At 46.8% G+C, this 24624-nt stretch overlaps 1 protein-coding gene and 1 long non-coding RNA gene across 10 annotated transcripts in view; one reads left to right on the forward strand and one right to left on the reverse strand.

Moving 5' to 3' along the window:
* LOC140527701 (uncharacterized) overlaps positions 1-4847 on the reverse strand; it is a 66247-nt gene extending 61400 nt beyond the window's left edge. For 2 of the 3 annotated variants that reach the window (XR_011974902.1, XR_011974900.1), the window contains exons 1-2: positions 4152-4847; positions 1044-3370 (exon numbers count right to left, since the gene is read on the reverse strand). This is a non-coding gene — a long non-coding RNA (uncharacterized lncRNA). The remainder of the gene's footprint in view (positions 1-1043; positions 3371-4151) is intronic. The other variant, XR_011974901.1, reaches the window with a different exon arrangement.
* Positions 241-23204, forward strand: CGN (cingulin). 7 transcript variants are annotated; one of them, XM_072644828.1, is made up of 22 exons: positions 1247-1339; positions 6911-7124; positions 8979-9911; positions 10822-10922; positions 11235-11304; positions 11401-11499; positions 12072-12211; positions 12403-12535; positions 12826-13038; positions 13885-14033; positions 14268-14400; positions 15442-15648; positions 15877-16083; positions 16477-16734; positions 17467-17637; positions 17826-17987; positions 19042-19131; positions 19644-19727; positions 19928-20046; positions 20474-20582; positions 20933-21096; positions 21830-23204. In XM_072644828.1, the coding sequence occupies exons 3-22, from the start codon at positions 8988-8990 to the stop codon at positions 21969-21971; spliced, it is 3675 nt and encodes a 1224-aa protein (XP_072500929.1). In that variant the 5' UTR covers positions 1247-1339; positions 6911-7124; positions 8979-8987; the 3' UTR covers positions 21972-23204. The 7 variants fall into 7 exon arrangements, with proteins under 7 accessions (XP_072500932.1, XP_072500934.1, XP_072500933.1 ...); XM_072644831.1 differs by lacking the exons at positions 1247-1339; positions 6911-7124 and adding an exon at positions 241-371; XM_072644833.1 differs by lacking the exon at positions 6911-7124 and having other exon boundaries at positions 1236-1339.
* The last annotated feature ends 1420 nt before the right edge of the window (positions 23205-24624 follow it).

Below are 24624 nucleotides of genomic sequence, written 5' to 3' on the forward strand. Positions count from 1 at the left end.
TTTACTCCCAGTACCTGCCTAATTCAATGCCTGGCACACTGTAGGTGCTTAATAAATGTTTGTTGATTGATTGACTTGCTCAACATTTTTTAGATCTATGAAAACACGCTGTTTACAAGCAGCATTTTTCAATGAGTATTTATCCCCCCTGCCCCCAATCTCTCGATTTTCGAGAGTGATAGCCTTCTTGTCTTCATGGGGCATCAATCAAATAATTTAACATATTTGAAGCGTTATGTAGATGCTAGCTATTCTTAGTGTTGGGATCATTCAGAGCATTTCTTGGACTCTTGGGGGTAAAAAGGATGATTTTGAAGTAGGCCAGTAAATTGCTCCTGACAACGCAGTGGCCTCCTCCTCCCTCCCAGCAGGTATTGTTTCTGTTGTGCCGTACTCAATGTAAACTTGTTCTTCCACGTTTCCTTTTCTTCTCAATGGAATCAAAGCAACATTATCCAAAACAGGTTAAGTAGAGAAAGGAGCTTAGTCAGGGCTAGGACCCTTCCATTAACCCTTCCCTGAGGAAGAAGCTTTTTATTTTCATATTATACATTTCTTGTCTCAGCTTGGCTTAGATGGATGGTTAAGAAAAAGGAAAAGCTGAGGAGAAGGTAGATATTTTCTGCAGGAGGAGAGAATGAAGCATTTGGGTTTTCATAAAGGACATTTTAGAAGAGTTGGGGGAGTTTTTTGGTTTGGGGCTTTTGTTCTGTATTGTTTTTTAGCTAAGGTGAACCGAAGTTAGAAGAGGGCAGAAATTCTACTAGGGATTAATGCAGAATTTTCTAGCTATGATAAACAAGGATCTTTGGCTCATGGTGAAGCCTTTCTTCCCTCTGGAGTTGGGAGGATGCTTTAACCTGCAGGTTCATCTGGCTAAAGGAAAGGGGGCGAAGGTGGGGTGGGCATACTGGTAGCTTTCAGCTACTCCCCCAAAATGGCCTCCTAGTAACTAGCCGCACCCCCCCTCCCCTTTCCCAACCGTCTCGGACCACGTGACACCACCACCAGCACTACCACCACCTCCTCCTCGACCCTCATACCAGACTCGGGGTATCATTCCTGGTCTACTGTAGGCCCGCCTATCGTGGGGCTCAAGGGCCAATCATCGGGAGCTCCAGGCAGGGCGGGGCGGTGGTGGGCCAATGGAGGCGGGGGAAGGGGCGGAGTTCAGGGGAGGGGAGTAACAGGTTGGCGAGGTAGGGGAGGGGGGTGGAGGGAGGAAGAAGGGGGAGGGCGGTGGAGCCGCGCGTGCCATCCTGCAGCCCAGCCCAGCCCAGCCCAGCTCGAGTGGGAGCGCTCAGCCGCAAGATCGGAGCCAGGCCAGGCCGGGCCAAGGGTGAGTGACCAGGGCAGAGCCCAGAAACGGGCAGCTCCGGGAATCTGAGCCCATCCTCGCGGGGGACACTCCGGCGTGGAGGAAGGCAGGTGGGGGAGGGCTGTGCTAGGGCAGGAGCAGGTGCGCTGGCGGTGTTATTCTCTGGGGCTAGGATTCCGAGCTGAAACCTGGGGAAAAGCAAGTAATTGGAGGATCTTTCCTAACAAGATTCCCTCTGCGCGACGTGACCGGGGCAGGGTCTTGGGCAGGTGCCAGGTGAGGGCGCTGGAGGGGAAGGATATGCCTCGGGCATGGAGGCGTCTTCTAGGGACTAGGTTTCTCTTGACTTCGGGAGCAGGTGAAGAAGTTCTGGGGCTTAAAACTAGGACTAGAAGTTAGGGGAGTGGAGAGAAGTAGACAGCCTCGGCTCGCTGCACCTCGCTCCCACCCTTCAGGCAAAACTGGCCACTGCCTTTCCCCTGGACGTGGCTGCTGGGTCTTCCCTCTTTCCGGTGCGATAGTTCGGGCATTTCCCCCTCTCCCGGCCACTTATAAATACATGCCATCCACCCAGCTGCAAATAAGAGACCATGAGACATCAAAGAAGGCAATGATCACGTCTTCTGTCCCAATCTGGGGGTAAAACCATTTAAGATTTGGAGTTTCTGTCCAAATTTCTTCATCTGTAGAATAAGGATGATTGGATTAGATTATTTTTAAGAGGCTCTTCCAGCTGAAAATGCAATGATTCTGTGATTCCTTCTGCCAGAAGGGATGTTGTCAAGGTCACTGGTGGAATAGGAAGGCAGCTCAGGATTCTGTTAAGGCATGGGAGGACGAGGAAGGGGTATCTTGTCTTCCACTGTCATCCTAAAATCTCTGATCTTGCCCTTTCCAGTCTTATTCTCTCTTCAATCTCTTATTCGTGGTCTGTCCAAGGTGGATGCCTCTGCTTTGTTTTCCAGTCAAATGGAGCTTTCCCTCCCGTGTCCGTGAGGTATACCATGAGAGGTGTTTAGATAATTTTAGATCATAGAATTAATTCTAGTAGGGACATTCAAGATCATCCATTCTAGGGATTCTTAACATAAGGTATGGGAACTTTAAAAAAAATTATAACTATTTTAATACTAATTGATTTCCTTTGAAATCCTATGTATTTTTTTCCTATGCGTTAAAAACAGATTGCTTCTAAGAAGTGGTCCATAAGTTTCACTAGACTACTAAAAACTAGACATGACACCAAAAAAAGATTAAAAAACCCCTGATCCAGTCTAATTCCTCCCTTTTACAGATGATGAAACTGAGGTAAATTGACTTTCTCAGAGTCACACTGGTAGTGTGGCAGAATCAGAATTTGAATTTTTCTTTTGGGGGAGTTTTCCCCGGGGATAGGTGTCAGGGTGAGCACCTATTAGATAGTCTCTGAATTTATAATCTTATGTCAGAGGTTGGGGATTTTTCCTCTTCCTTACTGTCCACTTTGTTTCTGGATTCATCTGCTGGGTAAAGCCCTTGGTATCACTGAACCAATTGCCTACCCAGTGATTTGTAGATAGTATTTAGAATCCCCTGTTTTCTGAGATCCCTGGTCCCAGGGATCAATACTTACCAAACTGTGCTCCATGGCTGGATAGATTATACACTGATACAGCTGAAAAACATTTAGGAGTTTTATAATCATAAACCATGAGGATAAGAGAAATCAAGTCTTCTAAGTCTGCTGAGCTGTTGAAGAGCTCCAAGTTTAGCTTAATGGAATGATGAGCAAGAAAACTCAGGATCTAGCCTCAGCTCAGTCCCTTTGATGTCTTGCCTCAGGAAAGTTGCTTTAATTTGAAAGTAATTAGCAACCGCTATTTTGGAGTCAAGCTGCCAACACTCCTGCCTCTTCTATTTCACCATGAATATTGGTGATGTTCATGACCAAGAGAATTACCTGGCAGATGAGAGTCATTAACCCAGGTCGAGTAGTTTTGGTCTATGCCTTACTTCTCTTTTTTTCTGTCCTGTTTCCTTATAACATCCTTGACTTTATGGGAACATCATGGTCTGGAGGGGAAAAAAAATAACTCAGGACAACCCTAGAGTCTGAGTCTGGTGACCTGAGTTTGAATCTCATCTTTGCTATTCGATAGCTGTATGATCTTGGGCAAATCATTTTGTGTCCCTAAACCTCGGTTTCCTCATCTGTAAAATTAGAATGATCGCACTAGATTTAATTTTCAACTGGAAGAGTCATTAGAGATCTTCTACTCCAGGGGTGGGGAACCTTTGGCTTAAAGGACCACACATGTAGCCCTTTAGGTCCTCAGGTGCAGCCCTTTGATGGAATCCAAATGGAAAACAAATGGGAAAACCTGAGAAGCTAAAGGGCCACATGTGGCCTTGAGGCTGCAGGTTCCCCGCTCCTGTTCTAGTCCTTAGTGACCCAAAGATCTCTAAGGGCTCTTCCAGATGAAAATTCAATGATTCTGCGATTACTTCTGCCAGAAGGAATACTGTCCAGGTCCCTGGTGGAGTAGCAAGGCAGCTCTGAGCCCTGTTGAGGGATGGGCGGAAGATAGGCGATTATCTTTTCTTCCACCATCATGCTAAATTCTTTGATTTTTGTCCCTTTCCAACCTTATTCTCGCTTTACTTCGGTCTGATTTGTGGGCTGGGGGTCCTTGCCCCCTTATTCTGTCCATTGGATGGACTTTCTCTGTTTTGCTTCCCCAGGTGCCTGTGTATTCCCCACTTCCCTCCCCCTTTATCTTGTTTTTCAAACCAGTCCATCAAGTTTTCAAGGGCCTAGTTCCTCATTGTGATGTTTTTGGGTTCTTTTTCTTACCTAGTGGCCAAGCAATTCTAGTCTGGCTCTCCAATTTCAGCATTTTCTCATTGGACTGTCACAGACCACTTGCATTTTATGAGGTTTTGGCACTTGGTCTAAATGTGGGGAATCTTCATGTCCCCATGGCTTCTCATGTCCTGAGGATGAGCAGAAAGGTGAGAAACACATAGCTGTCATTCTTTGACATCTAAGTCTATCCATAAGGGCCCAGAACCTGCTCCCTGTGGGCCCCAGCCTCCCATGCCCTCCTGCTAAGAGTTCAGGGACACTGTCACTCCCTGGGTGCTGGACTTGTGCCACTGGGCTGGGATGAAGGAACTGGGGCAGGGCAAGCTAATGAGTAACTATGGAAGAGGTATTCTAAAGCAACTTCCTTTCTTCTCTTTCCTTGTAATCAGGAAGGACAGAGGTGAGATTGACTTCTAGACTTGTCTCTGGAAAGTATATAGGTGGTAAGGAGAGACCTCTGCTTTGCAAGGTCTAGGAAGGGGAGAATTTAAGGGTGGGAAGCATCTGGACTCCATGTCATGGGTCGCTGCTGCACTGTTTACGTGGCGCTAGGGGATTGCACAAGGCGTCCGAGTCTGCCCTGGTCTCCAGTGACTCCACCCTCATGTCTGTGTAACTGTAGGCGTGTAGGTTTCGGGTTTTCCACCTTGAATCATTTAAAGCCCTTCTTTCTGACCTGCTCTGAACTATCCCTCCAACCCTCCTGGCCCCTTACTGACACCCACATGGCTGCATACCATGAGACAGGATTGTGGAAATAGAGAGGAAGGGCTTGTTATTACCTCCCAGCAGATGAGGTGGTCTTGGGTAAGATGCTGACCACCCTTTCTCACCCAGTTCAAGAATGGTTACTGACCTGAATCTGGCTGATCAGTAGCTGGCTTAGTAAGGCAAAGCAGCCTTATTAATAAGTAAGTCAAGTGACTTCTGAGGCCTAGAAGTATAGTCATTGTTTGCTTCAACTAGATCCTAAGATGCGAATGAGAGGGGAAAGGAGGCAGACCAAGTTGGAAGTAGCTATTTCATCTTGATGTGTTCAAAACTGAATTTAATGGCCTTTCCTTCCCCCAAATCCCTCTCCCCTATTTCTAACTTTCCTGTTACTGTTGAGAGCACCACCCAAGGCTTACAGTCTAGTTCTCTAGTTCTCATCTTTACCTCTTTACTCTCCCTCACTCTGTATATGTCCAATCTGTTGCCAAGTCCTATCTGTTCTGCCTTTGGGACATCTCTTATAGACATTCCCTTATCTTCTTTGCCACTTCCACTGCCCCATGCCAGCCCTCATCAGAGTTAAGCAGCCTTCCTATTGCTCTCTGCCTCAAGTCCACTCCAGTCTGCCCTCCCCTCAATTGCCAAAGTGATCTTTCCAAAATGCAGAACTGATCATGTCTCCACACCTCCATATTCAGTTAACTCCGGTGGTTTTCTATTACTTCCACTCCAATTCAAAATCTTGTTTGGTTTTCAAGGCCTTTTACAAGTAGGTCCCTCTTACCTTTCAGGTCTTCTTACACTATTTCCTTCCACTTACTCTCTGATGCAGCAACACTGGCCATCTAGCTGTTCTCTGAATATGACCCTTCATTTCTGACTCTTCGCCTTTCCACTGACTATCATCCCCTTCCAAAAATGCTCTCACCTCCTCCTTCTGGCTTCCTTCAAGCCATGGCTCAAATCCTACCTTTCCCAGTACACCTTTCCCATCCCTCTCGTTGCTAATGCCTTCCTTCCCTCTGAGATTACTTCCAGTTTAAACTTTCCACGTCTTTTATGTACATTTATTGTTGTTGAATCATTTCAGTTGTGGTTGACTCTTTGTAATTCCTTTTGGGGTTTTCTTGGCAAAGATACTAGAATGGTTTGCCATTTCCTTCTCTAGCTCATTTTACAGATGAGGAAACTGAGGCAAACAGGGTAAGTAACTTGCACAGGGTCACACAGCTAGTAAGTGTCAGGCTGGATTTGAACTCAGTTTTTTTTTACTCCAGGCCAGGTACTCTATCTACTGCACCACCTAGCTGCCCTTATTTGGGTATATAGTTGGTTGCATGTTGTCTTCTCTGTTAGGGTATGGAGCTCCTTTAGGTCAAGGACTATGTTTTTGCCTTCCTTTGTGTTCCCAGAAACTAGCATCCCAGTGTGTGTGTTCGTTCTTTGTTGCGGAAGAAGAGCATGCCATCAGAGAAATGATGACGACTTGCACTTGACTTTGTTTTGAGTGAGGGAGGGCTGTGCAGGTCACCAGCCTAACTTCTCCTCCAGAGCTATCTGAATCCACTGACCAGATATTCATCAGGATGACTGGAGATGACCCAGGATGAGGCAATTGGGGTTAAGTGACTTACCCAAGGTCACACAGCTAGTGAATGTCAAGTGTCTGAGGTGAGATGTGAACTCAGGTCCTCCTGACTCCTGCACTGGTGGTTTATCCACTGCACCACCTAGCTGCCCCTAGTATATGTAGTAAACACTGGTTCATTGTAAGTACTTAATAAATGCTTCTTGACTTGACTTGACTTGACTTGGAATTTACTGTGAGTGGTCCGGCAGAGTTTCTCTTGGTGACTTACTTCAACCTGGCCTTGGGATCCCCAGGAGGACAAACTATTGTGTCTTCTCTACCCATTCCCCAGCTCTGTGTGTGTGGTCAAGATAAGATTTTGGCCCAGTGATGGTGCTCTGGTTTGGAGGGCTGAATTAATAAATTGGGGTATTCAGTTGGATCACCTTTGTTTTCCTTTCAGATTTTACCCCTTAAATCTTCTCAGCTTTTTCTGTTGTTCCACTGCTCATTCCCAGCCTAGAAGAGAATAAAAGCAATGCCATGTACATCTCAGTTTCCACGGTGGCCTCCGGGAAAAGAAGATCCTCAAGTTCAACTTCTCTGCTCATCCCCTACATGCAGACACACACAGACACACACAGCTGGAGACACTGATCTTTGGTTCAGTAGCCTAAGTAATTAGATTGCTTAGTAATGGGATAAATTAATGGTGTTCTTTAGTTTTCTCCCCAGATTGAGTTTGCCTTCCCCCTCACTTTCTCTGACCGAGCTTTGACCCCACCCTATTCTGAAGGCTCTTGACATGAGTGTGGTAGGGGGTAGTGCCAAGACTCCCCAGAGCTCAGTTCCAAGCTAGGAGTGTTTAATGGGTATTTGTTTTTGCTTTTGGATCTGGCATATTAGTGCCTCTCCCCCAGCTTGGTCCTGCTGCATGGTGGAGATTAACATGGGAGCTGGACAAGCTGGATTTCTTTGTATGCCTAGAAGAGAACCTCCCTTCCTTCTCCCCCTCCCCCAGGCTCCCTGTGCCAGCACATACCAGGAATGTTCCTCTTACTGCCTTAAAGCAAAGAAGGATCTCTCTCAGTCCCAGGGAGTGGAAAGGAGACATCTTAACTCTGAACCAGGAGTTGTTTGCCTGTGTGGGCCCCAACTGGTATTATTGTATATATATATATATATTGTGTGTGTGTGTGTGTGTGTGTGTGTGCGCGCGCGTGTGTGCACGTGTGCGCTCACACATATAATATGTATATATATCATATATAGTATAGCATATTTGTGTCTGACAAATGTGTAAGACATGTTGTATCTCTCCCATTGGCTCTTGGAGGGACCTGCTTGGAGAGGCAGCATCGGTGTATGTTAAGTCTGCAGAGACCTCCATTCTGATCCTGCCTCCGAAACTTAGGGCAGCTAGGTGGTGCAGTAGATAAACCACCAGGACAAGAGTCAGGAGGACCTGAGTTCAAATTTCACCTCAGATACTTGATGCTCCCTAGCTGTGTGACCTTGGGCAAATCACTTAGCCCCCATTGCCTCATCCTGGGTCATCTCCAGTCATCCTGATGAATATCTGATCACTGGATTCAGATGGCTGTGGAGGAGAAGTGAGGCTGGTGACCTGCACATCCCTCCCTCACTCAAAACAAAATCAAGTGCAAGTCATGTCATTATTTCTCTGATGGCATGGTCTTCTTTGGCAATGAAGAATGAACACATATCTCTGAAAATTTATTTGTTCTGTAACCACAGGCTGTTCACCCTGCTTTCTAAGCCTTCATTTGTAGAATGGAGATGAGAGTTCCTTTAGTTCTTCCCTCACAGGGTTCTGTGAGTATGTATAAAGTACTTTGTAAAACTTTAAAGTACTCTTGCAAATGTTAGCCCTTCTTATTACACAGTTCTTTGTACGTTATATGTTCACTAGTTTTAGATGTTGATTGAATGAATTACTCTATAAATGAAGATAGTCCTAGGAGATTGAAAACCAGGGTTGCCAAATGTTGGGCTGGAGCAGCTGTCAGGGGGAGATGGCCTTCATGTAAGATCAGAATACTTTGGGAAAGAGGGAATCCACAAAGATCTCTAATGTACACCAAGTAAGACCCAAGTTTTTGCTGCTTTTCCTTCTCTGATTCAGTGGCTAGACCAGAAGTAGACAGGTGGCATGCTTCCCCTAGGAGATAGGAATAGGGACTGGCCCTGTGATTTCATTGGTGAAGGGAACTTTTCTATAACATTCAATCTTAGAGAGTTGCTTAGAGGTTAAGTGACTCTGCGTAGCCAAAATGTGTTCTGACATATGTGACACTTTACTCTGAGTCTCCTTGCCTTTTCTTTTCATTACACCATGCTGCTCCCCCATAACTCAGATGTTGGAGGAAAAAGATTCTAGAGCTTAAGGAACTTAGATTGGGTGGGGATGAAAAGATGAAGGCCCCTGGGCTCCATTTTCATTCTACTGACTCAGGCCAAATCTGAGGGATAAGAACTGGATGATTTTTTTTTCTTTTTCTCTCCCATAGGATCCCCTCATGTACATGGATCGGGCAACAGCCATAGCAGAGCCCCGGGCACCAGTGGACCATGGTGTGCAAATCCGATTCATCACAGAGTCAACTGATGGCACACAGGCAGCCCCTTTCCGCCGAGGTGGCCGTCGCCCAGCCAAGGACTCTAGGGCTAGTTCTTATGGTGTAGCAGTGCGGGTACAAGGCATTGCCGGGCAGCCATTTGTGGTGCTCAACAGTGGGGATAAGGGCGGTGATTCCTTTGGGGTACAGATCAAGGGCAGTGGCAGCAGAGGAGCCCCTGATTCGTTGAGCTCAGACTCAGAGCTTCCTGAGAATCCCTATGGCTCACCCCAGAGGTTTTTTGGTTCCTATTCCCAGGGAAGTACTTCTGATGAGGAGCCTGGGATTGGGCAGAAGAATAAACTTCAGCGTTCCCGTTCCCATGCCTCCCTGTTGGATTCTGCTCCTGTGGGCCCAGGTGTTCTGACTGGCAGCTTATTAGAATTAACTCCTCCTGAGGGTCCCCCTGGCAATGTCATTGACACAGCACCCCTCTCTTCGGTGGATTCACTCATTAGCAAGTTTGACAGCCGAGTGTCCCAAACAAGGGGCCGGACTGGCTACCGTACCCGACTGTCCACAGAACATCGAAAGCGGAGTCAGAGCTTGGATAGCCGTCCACCTCGAGATACTGCAGAAGAACGGGAACGGGACCAGGACCGGGTACGGGAACAAGACAGGGCACAGGAACGAAACCGGGAATGGGACCAGGACCGGGACTTCAGCAACTCCTCTTCCAACTCGAAGCAAACCAGTGTGTTGAGCGGTCTAAATCAGGGCCAGGCCCCATCAAATGTTGTCAGCCGATCCCGACAGACCCAGGAATGGGTGTTGCAGAGCTTTGAGGACCAACGGGGTAGAGCAAGGGACCCTACTATAATGCAGGTAAGGTTCCCCAGCCTATCACCACCCAACCCTTATCTTTTCTCAGGCTCCTCCATTAAGCCAGAATACTGTGGGTAACCTTTTATCTAAAGTTGTTGTTAGGAACAGTGTTTTCTCAGTTTCTGTCCTTAAAACTTTTATACTACAAAGGTCCTTCTGGAAATATAAAACATTCCAATTACTCTGTCTCTGTTTTCCCCAAATCCTGTACCCTTGGCTCCTTCCTTCTGACCTCCCATCTCTGCTCCCCTACTGAGAGCATTCTTTTTTTTTTGTATTCTACAGTTTTTATTTTATCTTCCTGGTTTTGATTCATTTTGCTTTGACTTTTAGTTTGTGCCTTATGAATCACTATATTCTGGATGCCTGCACCCTTCTTCAACTACTGGCTTCCAAGTGTTCTCACCTCTCCGTCCCTCCTCCCCTTTACCTTAAGGTTCTGAGTCCCAGCTTCTCACCCAGACACTATGGGCCCCTTTAATAGTACAGGTTTTGGAAGCAAAAGGAAATCAGTCGATCAAGAAGTATTTATTACAAACCCACCAAGTGCCAAGTACTAGGGATGCAAATGTAGATATGAGACAATCCCTGCTGCTGAGAGCATTCCTAGCAAGTCTTTGGAAGGCAAAGCAGTCAGTCCACAGTAGGGAATTGAGATATTCCACTTGTCAGTAAATAGTTTACTTTGGGTTAGGAAATAATGACATAGCTTGTCCAGACATTCCTGTTCAAGCCTCTTCCTCAGGTTCCTAGTGGTAATCCTTTGTTACCCTAACTCTATGCTGCTTTATCTGCTTGGCAGGGCCCCCACCCTCCTCATTGCTGTCACTCTCACCTTATAACTCTCCTAGCCTAACTTGTCTCTCTTCTTCCATATCTCCTCTGTCTTGCTCTGTTTGGTCCTTTACAGTTCAAGTCGACCCCAGACCTTTTGAGGGACCAGCAGGAGGCTACAACCCCTGGCAGTGCTGAACATGCAAAAGCTACCATCTATAATATCCTACGAGAAGGGTAAGTTTCAGACTGGTAGAGAGTTAGCAAAGGGACAGTGGAGAGTAGAGTCCTGAGGCAGATGGATGGGGGGAGCTTCTCTCTTTCTCTTTCTCTCTCTCTCTCTTTCTCTTTCTTTCTCCCTCTCTCTTTCTTTCTCCCTCTCTCTTTCTTTCTCTCTCTCTTTCTCTTTCTTTCTCTCTCTCTCTCTCTCTTTCTCTCTCCCTCCCTCTCCTCTGCCCCCCTTTTCCCCCTCCACTTAGTTGCCATTCATTTTTGGTCTTTACCACTCCCTCCTTTCAACCTTTTCCTTTGTGTCTTCCTTTCTTACAGGAGTTCAGAAAGTGAAACATCTGTGAAGAGGAAGGTCAGCCTGGTGTTGGAACAGATGCAGACCCTAGCGGTGAGTGGGTACCTTGGGCTAAAAATATAAAGTGTCATGGGATTTGAAGCTGACTAGGGAACCATATTTAGAGTTATCTGTCCTCCCCGTCCTTAGCAGGTAGCCCCTCCCAATGTCTCACAAGCCATGGCAGTACATCGTGGGCTGGTTCAGAGGGTCGATGAGCTGCAGCAAAAGCTGGATGAGGAGATGAAGGTGAGTAACCAGGCCAGGAACAGTAATAGCTACCATTCTTATGCAAAGCACTTTCCAGTATGTTCTGTTTCATTTGATCCTCACAAGAAGGTGTAGGTACTGTTATTAATATAGCCCCTGCAAGGGTGGGTGTTATCCTGAGAGAAAGATGCTGTTATGGATCTCCATTTTACAATTGAGGAGCCTGAGGCAGAAAGGTAAAGCAACTTGCCCAGGATCTCACAACTAGTAAGTATTTGATTCAGATTTCAAACTCGGGTCTTCCTAACTCTATGACCAATGCTTTGTGCACTATGGTGCCACCTAGGTCCACTGGAGAGAAATAATTTGGGAAGGGGAGAAGGAAAGAAAAATGAGGAAGAATAAATGATTGAAGCCTAGAAAGTGATGCTATGAATAGCAGAAGGGAGCTCTTCTGTCATTAGAGGCAGAAGAGGACAAAGGGTTTAAATCCCAGCAAGTCTCTAGCTGTTCGAAGTGCTAACAGGCCACAAATTGAGGAAGGAATCATGGCAGCTGATCCTTTTCCACCCCACCTCCCTTCTGTCCCCTTTCCTCTCTTCCCTTTCCAGAAACGGCAGAAGCTAGACTTATCTCGTGAGCCATCCCGAATTGGACTGGAACGGCAGCTGGAGGAGAAGGTGGAGGAGTGTCTCCGATTGCAGGAGAAACTGGAAAGGAAGAAGGCAGAGATGCAGCGGAGCACCCAGGAGTGAGTAGGCCCCTGGGGGAAGGTGTGAGGATGGCTGGGGCTTCAAGCTGGGGGATGGGAGCTCTTCCCAGCCTAGTGCTTGGAGAGCCAGCCAGTGGACACTGGCTCCTTCAGAGGCTTTAAGACCCAGAAATTGTCTAGAAGGGGGACTGAAGCTTGGCACTGACCTCTCTGCCTATCTTTGCTGCCAGGCTTCAGGACATGAAGCTCCGGCTGGATCAGGGTGAGAGACTACGGCACGGACTTGAAGACCAACTGAGAGATGTGCAAGACAGGCTAAAGCAAGGACAGAACCCTGAGGCTTCAAAGGAGGTCCTGTTGAAGGTAGAGGGGATGAGAGATGGCTCCCCAGCACCTATCTCCAGGGCTTCTCCAAACAGGGTTCACCTGAATCTTTTTTCTCTTTTGACATTTGGGAAGAGGGGCTGGAGTGCAGAGAGCACCTAGGGCTTGGCTGTAGGCAGAGACTGACTGATGGACCTCCCAAAGTTTGGAACCACTTCCTCTGCAAACCTCAGAGTGGGGAAATTCTTCTGCTAACTAAAAAGTGATATGGAAAAGGTGAAATTCTGTCCCTGACTCCTAAGAAGAGCCCCTTGTCTGATTCCTCTCAGGACCTGCTGGAGACCAGGGAGTTACTAGAGGAAGTACTGGAGGGGAAACAAAGGCAGGAGGAACAGCTCCGGCAGCGGGAGCGGGAGCTGACAGCTCTGAAGGGGGTGCTGAAGGAGGAGGTGGCTTCTCGGGACCAGGAGGTAGACCGTGTCCGGCAGCAGTGCCAACAGGACATGGAGCAGCTACGCCAGAGCATGAAGGAAGCCTCCCAAGTATGTGGGTTAGCTTTGGTTGTTTGAGGGGAGAAAGGGGTTTTTGGATTTTGGTATTTAGAGTCACAGCATCTCATAGAGAAAACTCTGGAAGAGAAAGGAGCCAGGAGAGATTCCCAGGTGTCACTTGAGTCCATGGCCTTGTCTCTTATTAATAATTCCACAAAACTCATTAGCCCTAAAGAATGAATGGATCAAAGAACAATTCATAGAAACAGTCAATAGTTTTATTCAAGCGAATGACAACAATGAGATAAAATTCATGGGATTCAGCCAAAGCAGTACTTAGGGGAAAACTGATATCTCTAAATGCTTACATCAATTAAATAGAGAAAGAGTACATCAGTGAACTGGGCATGCAACTGAAAAAAACTAGAAAAATAAAAAATTAAAAATATCTAATTAAATACCAAATTGGAAATCCTGAAAATCAAAGGAGAGATAAATAAAATGGAAAGAAAACCACTGAAATAACAACTAAAATTAGGAGCTTTTTTAAAAAAATCAATAAAATAGATAAACCATTGGTTAATTTGATTTTTAAAGAAATCAACACCATTGATGAGGAAGAGAGGTGATATGTCCTTGCTTTCCCTAACCTCATGTGGTGACCTCTTTCATGAAACAGTGTTAAATGGAGGAAGTTTCCTGGGAAAGCCAAGTTTTAAACAGGATTTGGAAGAAATGGGATATGATTTGATGGAGAAGACAGTCTTTTAAAGGCCTGGTGCTACAGCAGAGGGGACCAGTATAGAAAGGACTTAGGCGCTGTCTCCCTGCTGTCCTCCCCCAGTGTACCTTCCTTGAGATTCAAACTCTTTGTCCCCTCTTTATATCTTTGGCCAGGATCAGGCCACCCTAGAGGTAGAAAGGCAGAAAGTATCATCCCGAATTCGGGGCCTGGAGAGGGAACTCAAAGAGAGCACTGAGGAGACTGGCCACTGGCAAGGCATGTTCCAGAAAAACAAAGAAGAGCTTCGCGGGACCAAGCAGGAGTGAGTTCTGGCCTCTGACTTCAACTTTTGCCTGATTGTCATTCCCTACCCAGGTTCCAGAAATAAATTTCTCTTTGTCTTTTGCCCACCCAGAAGACCTGGCAGCCCCAGGTTTTGTGGGAAGGCTTTTGGGATGCTAATAGAAGGTCGAGGGTCGAGGAAGCCTTTATCTCTCCCTGGTAGGAGAGCCAAGGCACCTACATTTCCATTCTTTTGCCCCTGTCTGGAATGCAGGTTGTTACAGCTTCGGCTGGAGAAGGAGGATCTGGAGGAAGAACTCAGAGAGCAAATCGGGGCTCTGCAGAAGGACCTAGAGCAAGCCCGAGCCAGTGCTAAGGATAATCGTCAGGTGGAGAACCTCAAGAAGGTACCAGACAGGAACGGGAGTGTAGGAGAGCAGAGATATATCATAGGATAGACAATAAGTCCTTTGGGACATCTGCTAGCCCAGGCAACTAATTGGCCTCAGGTTTTCACTACTGCATAGAGGGAAGACTCTTCTCCATCTGTCCCTATCTAATCTCTCCAACCATCTCTTTCATTGCACCTCTGCATGAATCCTTGGATCCAACTGAACCCGTCTTTTTACTGTCAGTTTTTTTTGGTTCAGCCCTATGATTTCATTCATGTAGGGAGTATAAATTCAGATCAGCAATTCACAGAATTGCTTGAGACGCTAAGAATTGAATTGACTTTACCCAGTCAGACATGCAGTATGTGTCAGTGGCAGGATTTAAACCCAAGTCTTCAGTGTCAGAAGCTTCCTGACTCTAAGCTATCTCTAGTCACTGTACCAGGCTCTTGTCAGTTACATATTCCATGCGAATTCTTCTTGCCTAGCATTTATGTTCAGTGTCTATTCTATGTCCAGCTAACCCTGCCTATCTCCCAGGACACAGCCTGAATGTCACTTCTTCCGTGAAGCCTTTTCCAAGAGTATTTTCACTCTTTGAAATGGAACTTACAGATGATATTATTCTACTCAGCATATAACTCTCTGTAGCCATTTATTACCAAATTACTAGAGAACAGGAATCCATGCCTTACTTCTCTTCTGTCCCTTGTGGTGTTTAGCGCAGTGCAGGCCACATCAGCCAATCAACAAAATATTTGTGAAGTCCTAGATGCTCTGGAGGCAGTGACAAAACTGAAACATTACCTGTCTTTGGGGAGTTTATATTCTATCAGTGGATACATAGTTGCCAAATAAAGATTTGTTGGTTAATTGACAGTAATAATGAATTTGGTATGGCAGCACTTGCAGCACTACCCAGGGTGGGTTACAAACTCTCCCCCTTTAACACAGTGGGATAACCTGAGATCCTGACTCTGAGGGAGCTGGGCAATGTGAATCAGGGATCTTTCATGGTCCCTGCTTCTCAGCGTCTAATACCCCTGTCCCCCCCAGGAACTGCAGAGGGCACAGGAGGAACTACAGGACCTGCGGGATCGTCAAAGTCAGGAAGCTGCTGGAAGGAATCGGGCGAGGGAACTGGAACAGGAGTTGGCAGCCCTCAGAGAAGAGGCTGAGCGAGGAAAGGGGGCCGAGCAGCAGCAGCTCCAGATGCACAAGACCCTTCAGCAGCTTCAGCAGGACTATGAAGAGACTGCCAAGGCAAGGAGAGTGGAAGGGACACTCTAGAAGAGAGGCCATGGGGTCTGGAACATGCAACAAGTCAGGAGGACAGTCATATGCTTACAGTCATATATTTCTAAGAGCCTGGGGATCTTGGGAATGTAGCTTAGCCAGTCAGGGTGGTGGGTTGGAAGGCTTAGTGGTTGGCCCACTGTATCTGTTTGGGTTGGGTTGAGGCAGAGTCTAAGATGCCTTATGCCTCCCCAGGCCAAGGCAGCAGCTGAAGCAGAGGCAACCATGATGGGGCAGCGGAGGGCAGCAGTGGAGTCAACACTACGCGAAACCCAAGAGGAAAATGATGAATTCCGACGGCGGATCTTGGGGCTGGAACAGCAGCTAAAGGAGGCCCGGAGCTTGGCTGAGGGTGGGGAGGCTGTTGAGGCAAGGCTTCGGGACAAGGTGCAGCGACTGGAGGTCAGTCATTTCTACCCCACAATTAGCTTTTCCCCCTGCCCCTTCTATCGCCCCCTTGAGCCTCAACTCTCCTCACATGTTGGATAACTGAGTATATGACTTCCTTATGGCATGTCAGATTTTCTCCCCCAAGAGCCTCTATTTCTGCCTTGATTTTGTTGTCTGTGCTATGTTACAGCATCTAAACCATTGCTCTTTGTCTCAGTTTACCTCTTTCCCTATCTTGGGCTTATTGTTTTACTCCTCAGCTTCCTTCTTAGGCCTGATTCCACTGAATACCTCCTCTTACATCTTCCACCCTCTTATCTTCAGACAAGTTAAAACCCAAGCTTTGCTCCTGCCCCACCTATCCTACTTCCCTACCCACCTTAGTCCCATCTCCCCTCCCTGCAGGCAGAGAGACAGAGGCTTGAGAATGCCCTGAGCACATCTCAAGAAGAAGAGGAATCACTGGCTGGGGCAAAGCGGATGCTGGAGGGGCGACTGGAGGAGGCACAACGAAGTCTAGCACGTTTGGGGCAGGAGCAACAGACATTAAACCGAGCTCTCGAGGAGGAAGGGAAGCAACGGGAAATCCTTCGGCGGAACAAGGCTGAGCTAGAAGAGCAAAAACGGCTGTTGGATAAGACTGTAGAGAAACTGAACAAGGAGGTGAGGGGCCAAAGGTAGCCAATTGTTGGAGTCCTAGCCTAGCCCATAGACACACTTATTCTGAGGTCAAGACCAGGTTATTTGAGTACTGGAGGCTCCTGGCTTCCATTCACCACTTTGAGGGACATTTTATTCTCTCCCTCACTCCCCCAGGTTTACTCAGGAAATGTCCTGAGCAAAACCATAAAGCAGGATTTTCTTACCCTTCCTCTTATTTGTGGGGTGGGGTGGGGCATGGCATCTTGTGGTCTTTTTCCTTAGGCTTTGATAAAAGGTGTTGGCTAATAAGAGCTGATAAGTCTTAATGTGTTATCCCAGGCAGGGGTATTTATTATGAAAACTATTTAACACCCAAATAAATTAATCTATAATGGCAGATTTGCCAGCTGTTAGGAAACACATTTTTGTGGAGGAGAGTTTTCTTGGTTATCATTCAAATTAAAGTATTCCTTCCTCCCACCCCAAAATTTATTAATTTATTTGTTTTCAGTTTTTACCATTCACTTAAAATGTTCTTTTCATCAGGTCCCTTCTGACCATTCTGGCAAATGAGAGTGAAGGCCTGGCTTGATGAGGTTGGGGGATAGTTCTGGACACAAAGCTTATATTGGGATGCCATAGTGATGGAGAGGTCTCTGGGGAGAATCTTAGAAATCAAGTCCCTAAGAAGGGCACTAGGACATTTGTTAAGGAAGGTGGTACCTCAACTTGTGTTCCTTCTCTACTTTTCAGTTGGAGAAAATTGGAGAAGAGTCACAAAGAGCCCTGGGGCAGCTCCAAGCCCAGCTGGAAGAATACAAGGAGAAGGCACGTCGAGATGTAGCAGGTGCCCAGCGCCAGGCCAAAGAATGGGCCACTGAGGCGGAGAAGGCGGCCGGAGGTCTAGGCCAGCTGCAGGAGGAGGTACGGTCACAAGGGCTTGGGGTAATGAAGGTGCTGAGATTTTGTGTCTTAACTGGCAGGGTCGAGTGAACTCCCAAGGATGCAAGGTTTATCTTTCCCTTCTCTTCTGACAGTGATGACTGTAGTCATTGTGTTTCTGGCAGGGTTTGGAAACTACTTCTGAATGCCCCTTCCCTCTCTTCCTTTAGGCCCAGCGACTGCGCCAGGCCCTACAAACATTGCAGGCTGAGCGAGATACAGCCCTGCTAGACAAGGACCTGCTAACCCAGAGACTCCAGGGGCTGGAGCAGGAGACCGAAAGCAAAAAACGCTTCCAGGATGACAAGGCCCGGCAACTCAAGAACCTAGAGGTGAGCCATAATGAAGGATTTCATGATTAAACATTTAACCTCCAGTCCCAGTGTTTCTTTGTAATAATAAGAATAAGGATACATTTATATAGTGTTATGTTAAGTTTTACTGAGTGTTTTCTTCACAACAGTCAGAATGAGTAAATTTTTATTAAGCACCTACTATGTGCCAAGCTTTGGGGATACAAAGAAAGGCACAAGACAAGGTCTTGCCCTCAAGGATCTCACAGTCTAATTGATCACTACAGTTCTGTGAAGTAGGCAGTGCAAATATTATTTCCATTTTTATGGTGAGTCAGCATGGCTTAGTTGTTAAGAGAGCAGGTCTTGGAGTAAGACCTGGATTCAAGTCATCCTTCTGACCTATCTGCTCTATGACTGAACCTCTCAGTACCCCAGACAACTGTCTTAAGACTGTAAGCAACAAAAGAGATCCTGATGTGCTTTTGGAGACTGTCCTTAGGAGGGAGTTCCCTACACCAGTGAAATCATGGATCCAGAACAGAACAAAAAACAAAACCAAAAAAGGACGAGAGAACTGAGATTCAGAGAGGCCGCAGTGCTCACTCACGGTTACCTAGCTATCACATGTTTGGGCCAGGCTTCAGATCTAGGCCTTCCTGTTGTTAAGTTCAGTGGTCTTCTGACTCCATGCTTAACCCAAGATATCTGGGTCTTCTTTCTGTGAATCCCTTTCTGTCATCGTTGTGGTACAGTTTCTGTTTTTCACCATGCCTGACTACTTGAAGCTTTCCTGTTTCTTACTGAATTTTCCCTTGTGAAACCAGACTTGCCCTTGGCCTAACCACTTTAACTATTGTCTTGATCTTGGGGGCTTGTCTTCCTTTTGTACCCTAGAGGAATGAACCGAATTCTTTTCCTCCCTTTCCTGTTAACCACTTACCTGGCCAGCAGAGGGCACTGTCCCCATGGTACCTGCTGGCAACCTTAAGTTGAATGTGAGAGAAGAAGGTATCTTTGGTCCTGGGGAAGTCAGGGAGGGCCTCAACAGGGTCCCACTCAGGCAGGGAGTTAACCCATCATCTCCCATTAGGAAAAGGTCTCACGCCTGGAGGCAGAGCTCGATGAAGAAAGAAACACGGTAGAGCTGCTGACAGATCGAGTGAACCGTGGGCGGGACCAGGTGATATGTTGCTGCCTCTCTCCCATTTTCCCCATCTCTGGTCATAAAGTATTGGGCCCAGCTAGCTAGATGTCAAAGTCCCCTTTCCCCTTGGAATGTTGGCCATGGATGCTTTAGGGATCCAACCTGTCCAGCTGCATCAGTACTACTCACTCTCCTGGAGGGGGTGTTGTTCCTCTTTGGGAGATAAGGCTGACAGGATGGGATGGAAGAGAGGGCATGTCTGACTGGGGCTCAGCTTGAACTCCTTTCTCTTTTTAGTAGAAGGTAGTTTTTCAATTCCTTGAGTTTTTCTAGTAGTCTGGATTCCTTTTGGGAGGTTAAATGAATGCCCAACTGCTCTCCCTTTTCCAGTCTTGCCCCTCCTGACTCCAAAGTCACAACAGAAAAACAGTGTCCTTAGAGTGGTCCCAGGACTGTGAGAAAGTCCCCTATCATCAATGGAGTTCCATCCCTTGCATACCCTTGTTCTCTATCCATCCCATCTGGAATCTTTTCCACTCCAAATCCAGATTGACCAGTTGAGAGGAGAGCTGCTGCAGGAGAGATCCAGTCGGCAAGACCTGGAATGTGATAAGATCTCCCTGGAGAGACAGGTGAGAGGCTTGTGGCAGGGGAAGGAGGACAGGTACTGACGGCCTGTGCTGAGTGAGTGGCAGACAAAGGGCACAATGAGAAGCAAGAGAAGCGCCCACTTTTCTGGTCTCTCATAACAATGTCCTCATGGATAGTCCTGGGATTGAGTTTAGTGGGAGAACCAAAGACATCCTGGTAGGAGGTTTGTTTTCTTCCTTAGAACAAGGATCTAAAGAACCGACTGGCCAGTTTAGAGGGATTCCAGAAGCCCAGCGCCAGCTTCTCTCAGCTGGAGTCACAGAACCAGGAGCTACAGGAACGACTTCAGGCTGAAGAGAGGTAACAACTACTCCTGAGCAGCCTCTGCAATCTGTTGTAGACTACCAGCCAAAAAGTTGTGAGGTGGTTGGGTGGCCCAGTGGGTAAAGCACCGGACCTGAATCAGGAAGGCCTTGAACACTTATTAGATGGTGTTGTGACCTTGGGGAAATTCACTCAATTCCTGAGCCTCAGTTTCTTAATCTCTAGAGAAATGGGATTGATTTCAGTGACTTCTAAGACCCCATCCATGTTTAAAGCTATGATATCTACAAAAAAATTTTACACCCTTTCAGATTCCATGGCTGCAATTTTCTTGTGCAGTGTTAGCTCCCCTGACCAAGTGAAGCTGTTATAGGAAGGAGGGGAATAGGGGTGAATGAAGGCGGGTACACCATGTAATTCTCTTACTGATGGTAGCTATGAGCAATGCCCACCCATCCCTTAGGGAGAAGACGCTTCTGCAGACCACGAACCGAAAACTGGAAAGGAGGGTTAAAGAGCTTTCCATCCAGATTGATGATGAAAGACAGCATGTAAATGACCAGAAAGATCAGGTATGGATATGGGGTGTAGAGAGGGTCAGATGTGTGTAGAAAGTACGTACATGCATATCCCCTTTCTAGGTAAAGAGGGTCTTTCCAGAAGTGGTTGGGGTCCCTCCTAGCAGCAAGTTCTCCCAATTTTCCTAGCTCTTTTTTATTTTACGTATGAATGAGTGCACCCATGTGTCAAATGTGTTTATGAGTGGTGGCTCATAGACTATGAGCTAAACCACCAGCAGCGCAAAGGGCATAAGCTACAAGCAGTGGCAGTTTTCCATCCTGACTTCCGTTAATATCAGTTGGAAGAGGAGGAGTCTATGCCAGGCTGGCAGATGTTCTTCTAATTCATGAGTTCTCCCTAGCTGAGCCTGCGGGTGAAAGCCCTGAAGCGACAGGTTGATGAGGCAGAAGAAGAAATAGAACGGCTGGATGGTTTGAGGAAGAAGGCCCAACGTGAGCTGGAAGAGCAGCATGAGGTTAATGAGCAGCTGCAGGCCCGGGTTAAGGCCTTGGAAAAGGATTCCCGGTAGGTTCCATAGGGTTGGGGAAGGAGAGGTAAAGGAGGAGGTGAGGATGGAGACAAACAGACTGGTCAGCTCCTGTGTTCTTGTGGGCCTCATAAGGAGGGCTCAGCAAGTCTTAGGTGCTCTATTGGAGAGGTTAGGCCTGGGTTGACTGTATGCATGATAGGACTACACTGCCTATGGCACCCTGGTTGGGTCCCAGTAATATGATCATCTCCAGAATCTAGGTGGCACAGTTGATAGAACATCTGGATCTGGGCACAGGAAAACTGAAGTCAACCCTGCCTCAGACACACTTAATAGCTGTGTGTCCCTAAGCAAGGGACCTTAACCTCTGTCTGCCTTAATTTTCACAACTATAAAATGGGAGTAGTGATCGCATCCACCTCCTAGGATTGTTGTAAGCATCATGAGATACTTGTAAACCCTGAAGTGCTCTATCATGTTAGCCATTATTATTCTTATGAGTTTACCTGAGGTGAGAGAAGATTCTAAAAGTAAGGCTCTTTTAGTTTGACAGACATTTATTAAGTGCCAAATATGTACAAGGTACTGGACTAGATACTAGGGATATAGAAAGAAAAAAATAGGGAAAATGGTCTTTTTTTCCTGAGGAGATTATATTCTAGTTGTTGTCTGGGCCAGCTGAGGCAAAAGAATTGGGTTTTGTCTTTTGGCAATCAAATCGGCATCAGTTCTCCTGACTGACAGTGCTCTCTCTCTCCCTCTCCCTAGGCGCAAGGCTACCCGTTCAGCAGCTGAGGCATCCCTCAAGCGTGATGGCCTGAGCTCAGATGAGGAATTTGACAATATCTATGACCCCTCATCCATCGCATCACTGCTCACTGAGAGCAACCTCCAGACCAGTTCTTGCTAGCCAGTAGTCAGCAAGGAGATTAGCGGCCAGGTTGCAGAAGGTTCTTCCCTCCTCTGACCCTAGGCTCCTTTTTCCCTGGTCCACCAGAGGACCCTGCTAGAGGGAGGGTCTGGATGGTGGTAAGGGGAATTCCTGAGCATGGGACAGAGTAGAGCTATGAAATGCACTTTCCCTCGCCTCCTCTGCGGAGTTTGGGTGGGAGTGGGTAGGTGACAGGAGAGAAGGAATTAAGAGATTTTAACCTATAGAGCTTGTACTTTTTCAGCCTCTTTATCCTAAGGCTCAGGGACATTCTCCATGTGATCCTTTACCCATCCTTTTCCTGATTGGGAAAGGAGGCTTGGGAGAAGGGAGATATCATGGATTGTGGACACGCTGGCGTGGTCCTGCCTGCTTTTCTTTGCACAATCTGTGGGTCACTGGGGTACCCCAATGCCTCTAGACTTTCCATTTTACCTTTACCTGCTTTGAGCCAGCAGATCCAAGGGACCCTTTTTCCTCTTCCCAAGTCATCCTTCTTACCTTCTTCTCAGTGCCTTAGCTGGGGTGAGGAGATGGGGTGATGCTCTTCCAAACATAACCTCCTCACATCACCATCAGGTTCCGTTTTTGGTCCTTGTGCTCATCCTTATTCTCCAGATTGCTGGTTAAGAAGGTAAAACAAGACAAGCTGTCTTTCCTTTCTAGGGAAAGGAGAGGCAAAAAGGGCCTGTGCTAGGGTAACATGGTTTTGTGGGAAGGACTTCTTACGTTCATGGGCTTCCCTTGGTGGCTATGTGGTTATGATTTGGTTGGGGCTAGGGAGCCCTGCCAGTTGTCTCAATACATTTAAAGATTCACAGATCAAAGAGCCTCGTCAGGTCTAATGGTTCCACTGCAGGCTTCCCACAGATCTACTCCTGGCCACAACAGGGAATCCAAGGATCCCTCATTTTCTCAGGAGCCTGGTCCCTAATGCTAGCTTCTCTGCCTCAAGCTTGGAATTCTGACTTCAAAATGGAATGAGAGGAGGAAATGAAGACCTCCATACAGCCTTTGGCTTTTTAGGACAGACCCAGCCCAAATGAATCAGCAGCAGCAGCCTGGGGGAGGGAAGCATGACTACACTCACCAATGACTTGTAACTTTGTGATTTTTGTACCTCTTTTCCTTGGACAAATCAGATATCTTTCTTTCCCTCCAATTTTTTTCCTCCTTGATTTTATTTTAAATTAAAATATATATATAAATATATATATCTTTATATTGTGGACCTCATTATCCCCTCACCTTCCCTCTATGGCTGTTTTCCTAAGTTCTTAACATCCAAGAGCTGAAATTGGAAGGGACTTCACAGCTCTACATGATGGGGAGGGAGCTGGGCAGCACAAGCTGCAGCCCGAGAAAAACCCAGGGGTCCTGGCTGTATGACCTGTCCCATTCTCCACTAAATTCAAGGGAGGTACAAAAGGCATGGAGGTTGTGGAATCTGTTAGGGGCAGAGGGGCTTTGAAGAGGGGGGGAGGAATGATTGGGCAGATATGGAACCAAATAGAACTGGTTCTCATTCCCTGGGGCTATCAGGATGAGGGGAAAAGGAAATTCCCAACACCCATTTCTCAGGTGCAAGGGTCCCCACCCATTCTTACTTGGCATAGAGCCCAATCCTTGTGGTGGGGTGGGGAGGCAGAGTTTCTGCCAATCCTGTTCAAGTGTCTGTTTGAAAGGGGCAGCTATCTTCAGGCATGGTGCTATCTCCAGTGCTACTTATCTCTGTGCTATCTGCCAGGGTACCTGGTGGACTTGAGTTCTAGCAGCACAGGGGTATGCCAACAGCAAACTTACCAAACGTGCCCGGGGCCACCTGCAGTCTTTCCAATGCCAGACTTATCGTGCCTCATTCTGAGACGAAGCCCTAACTTACCTGTGACCCAGTGTGGTAGTCACCTGCCTAGAGTGGTAGAGTGCCTGGGCTGGGAACTGGAGCCTCTGGGTCTTATGCCAAAGCTTTGCTCCCTTGTCTTCTCTTTCTTTGGAATGTTTAAGTAGAAGAAAGGGGGTTTTGTTTATCAGCCTTTGCAGTTTCTTCTTACCTGTTTATACTTCCTGAGTCCTTGTTTTAAAATTGCTATCAACATGAAAATTGTGACGTGCTTGCCTATATCCCTTTGCTAACGTTTACATGTTAAGAAACTTTATAAAAGGACTTTGGTAAACTAGAGTCCATTCAGAAGTGTGCAATCAACTGAGTGAGGGTACTGGGAAACCGTGAATAAAAAGATCATTTGGAAGAACTAGGGCTGTTTTGCCTAGAAAACAAGGTTTAGGGAGGACCCTGAAAATAGCTAATGATAACAGCTAACACTTAACTTAGTGCTTTACAGTCTGCAAAGTGTTTTACATATATTATCTCATTTGATCCTCCACAACTCTGTGAGGTAGGTGCTATTATCCTCATTTTATAGATGAGAAAACAGCCTGAGAGAGATTAAATGATTTGCCTGCAGTCACACGGCTTAGTTATCTGAGGCTGGATTCAAACTCGGGTTTTCTTGACTCTCAATCCAGCACTGTCATCTATACCACCAAGCTGCCTTTCGATGATATTACTTATCTTCAAATACTGAAAGGACTGTCATGTAAAAAGGAGGCTTGATTTAGTCTGCTTGGTCCC

Source organism: Notamacropus eugenii, chromosome 2, assembly GCF_028372415.1.
Source record: "Notamacropus eugenii isolate mMacEug1 chromosome 2, mMacEug1.pri_v2, whole genome shotgun sequence".
Classification (NCBI taxonomy): domain Eukaryota; kingdom Metazoa; phylum Chordata; class Mammalia; order Diprotodontia; family Macropodidae; genus Notamacropus; species Notamacropus eugenii.

Bases quoted from the DNA above. Each gene is read 5' to 3' on its own strand.
- CGN (XM_072644827.1), top strand. From the start codon at position 7,316: ATGGGTATTTGTTTTTGCTTTTGGATCTGGCATATTAGTGCCTCTCCC. The intron at 15,649-15,876 runs GCAAGGAGAGTG...ATGCCTCCCCAG, and splicing joins ACTATGAAGAGACTGCCAAG to GCCAAGGCAGCAGCTGAAGC. The intron at 20,583-20,932 runs GTATGGATATGG...AGTTCTCCCTAG, and splicing joins TAAATGACCAGAAAGATCAG to CTGAGCCTGCGGGTGAAAGC.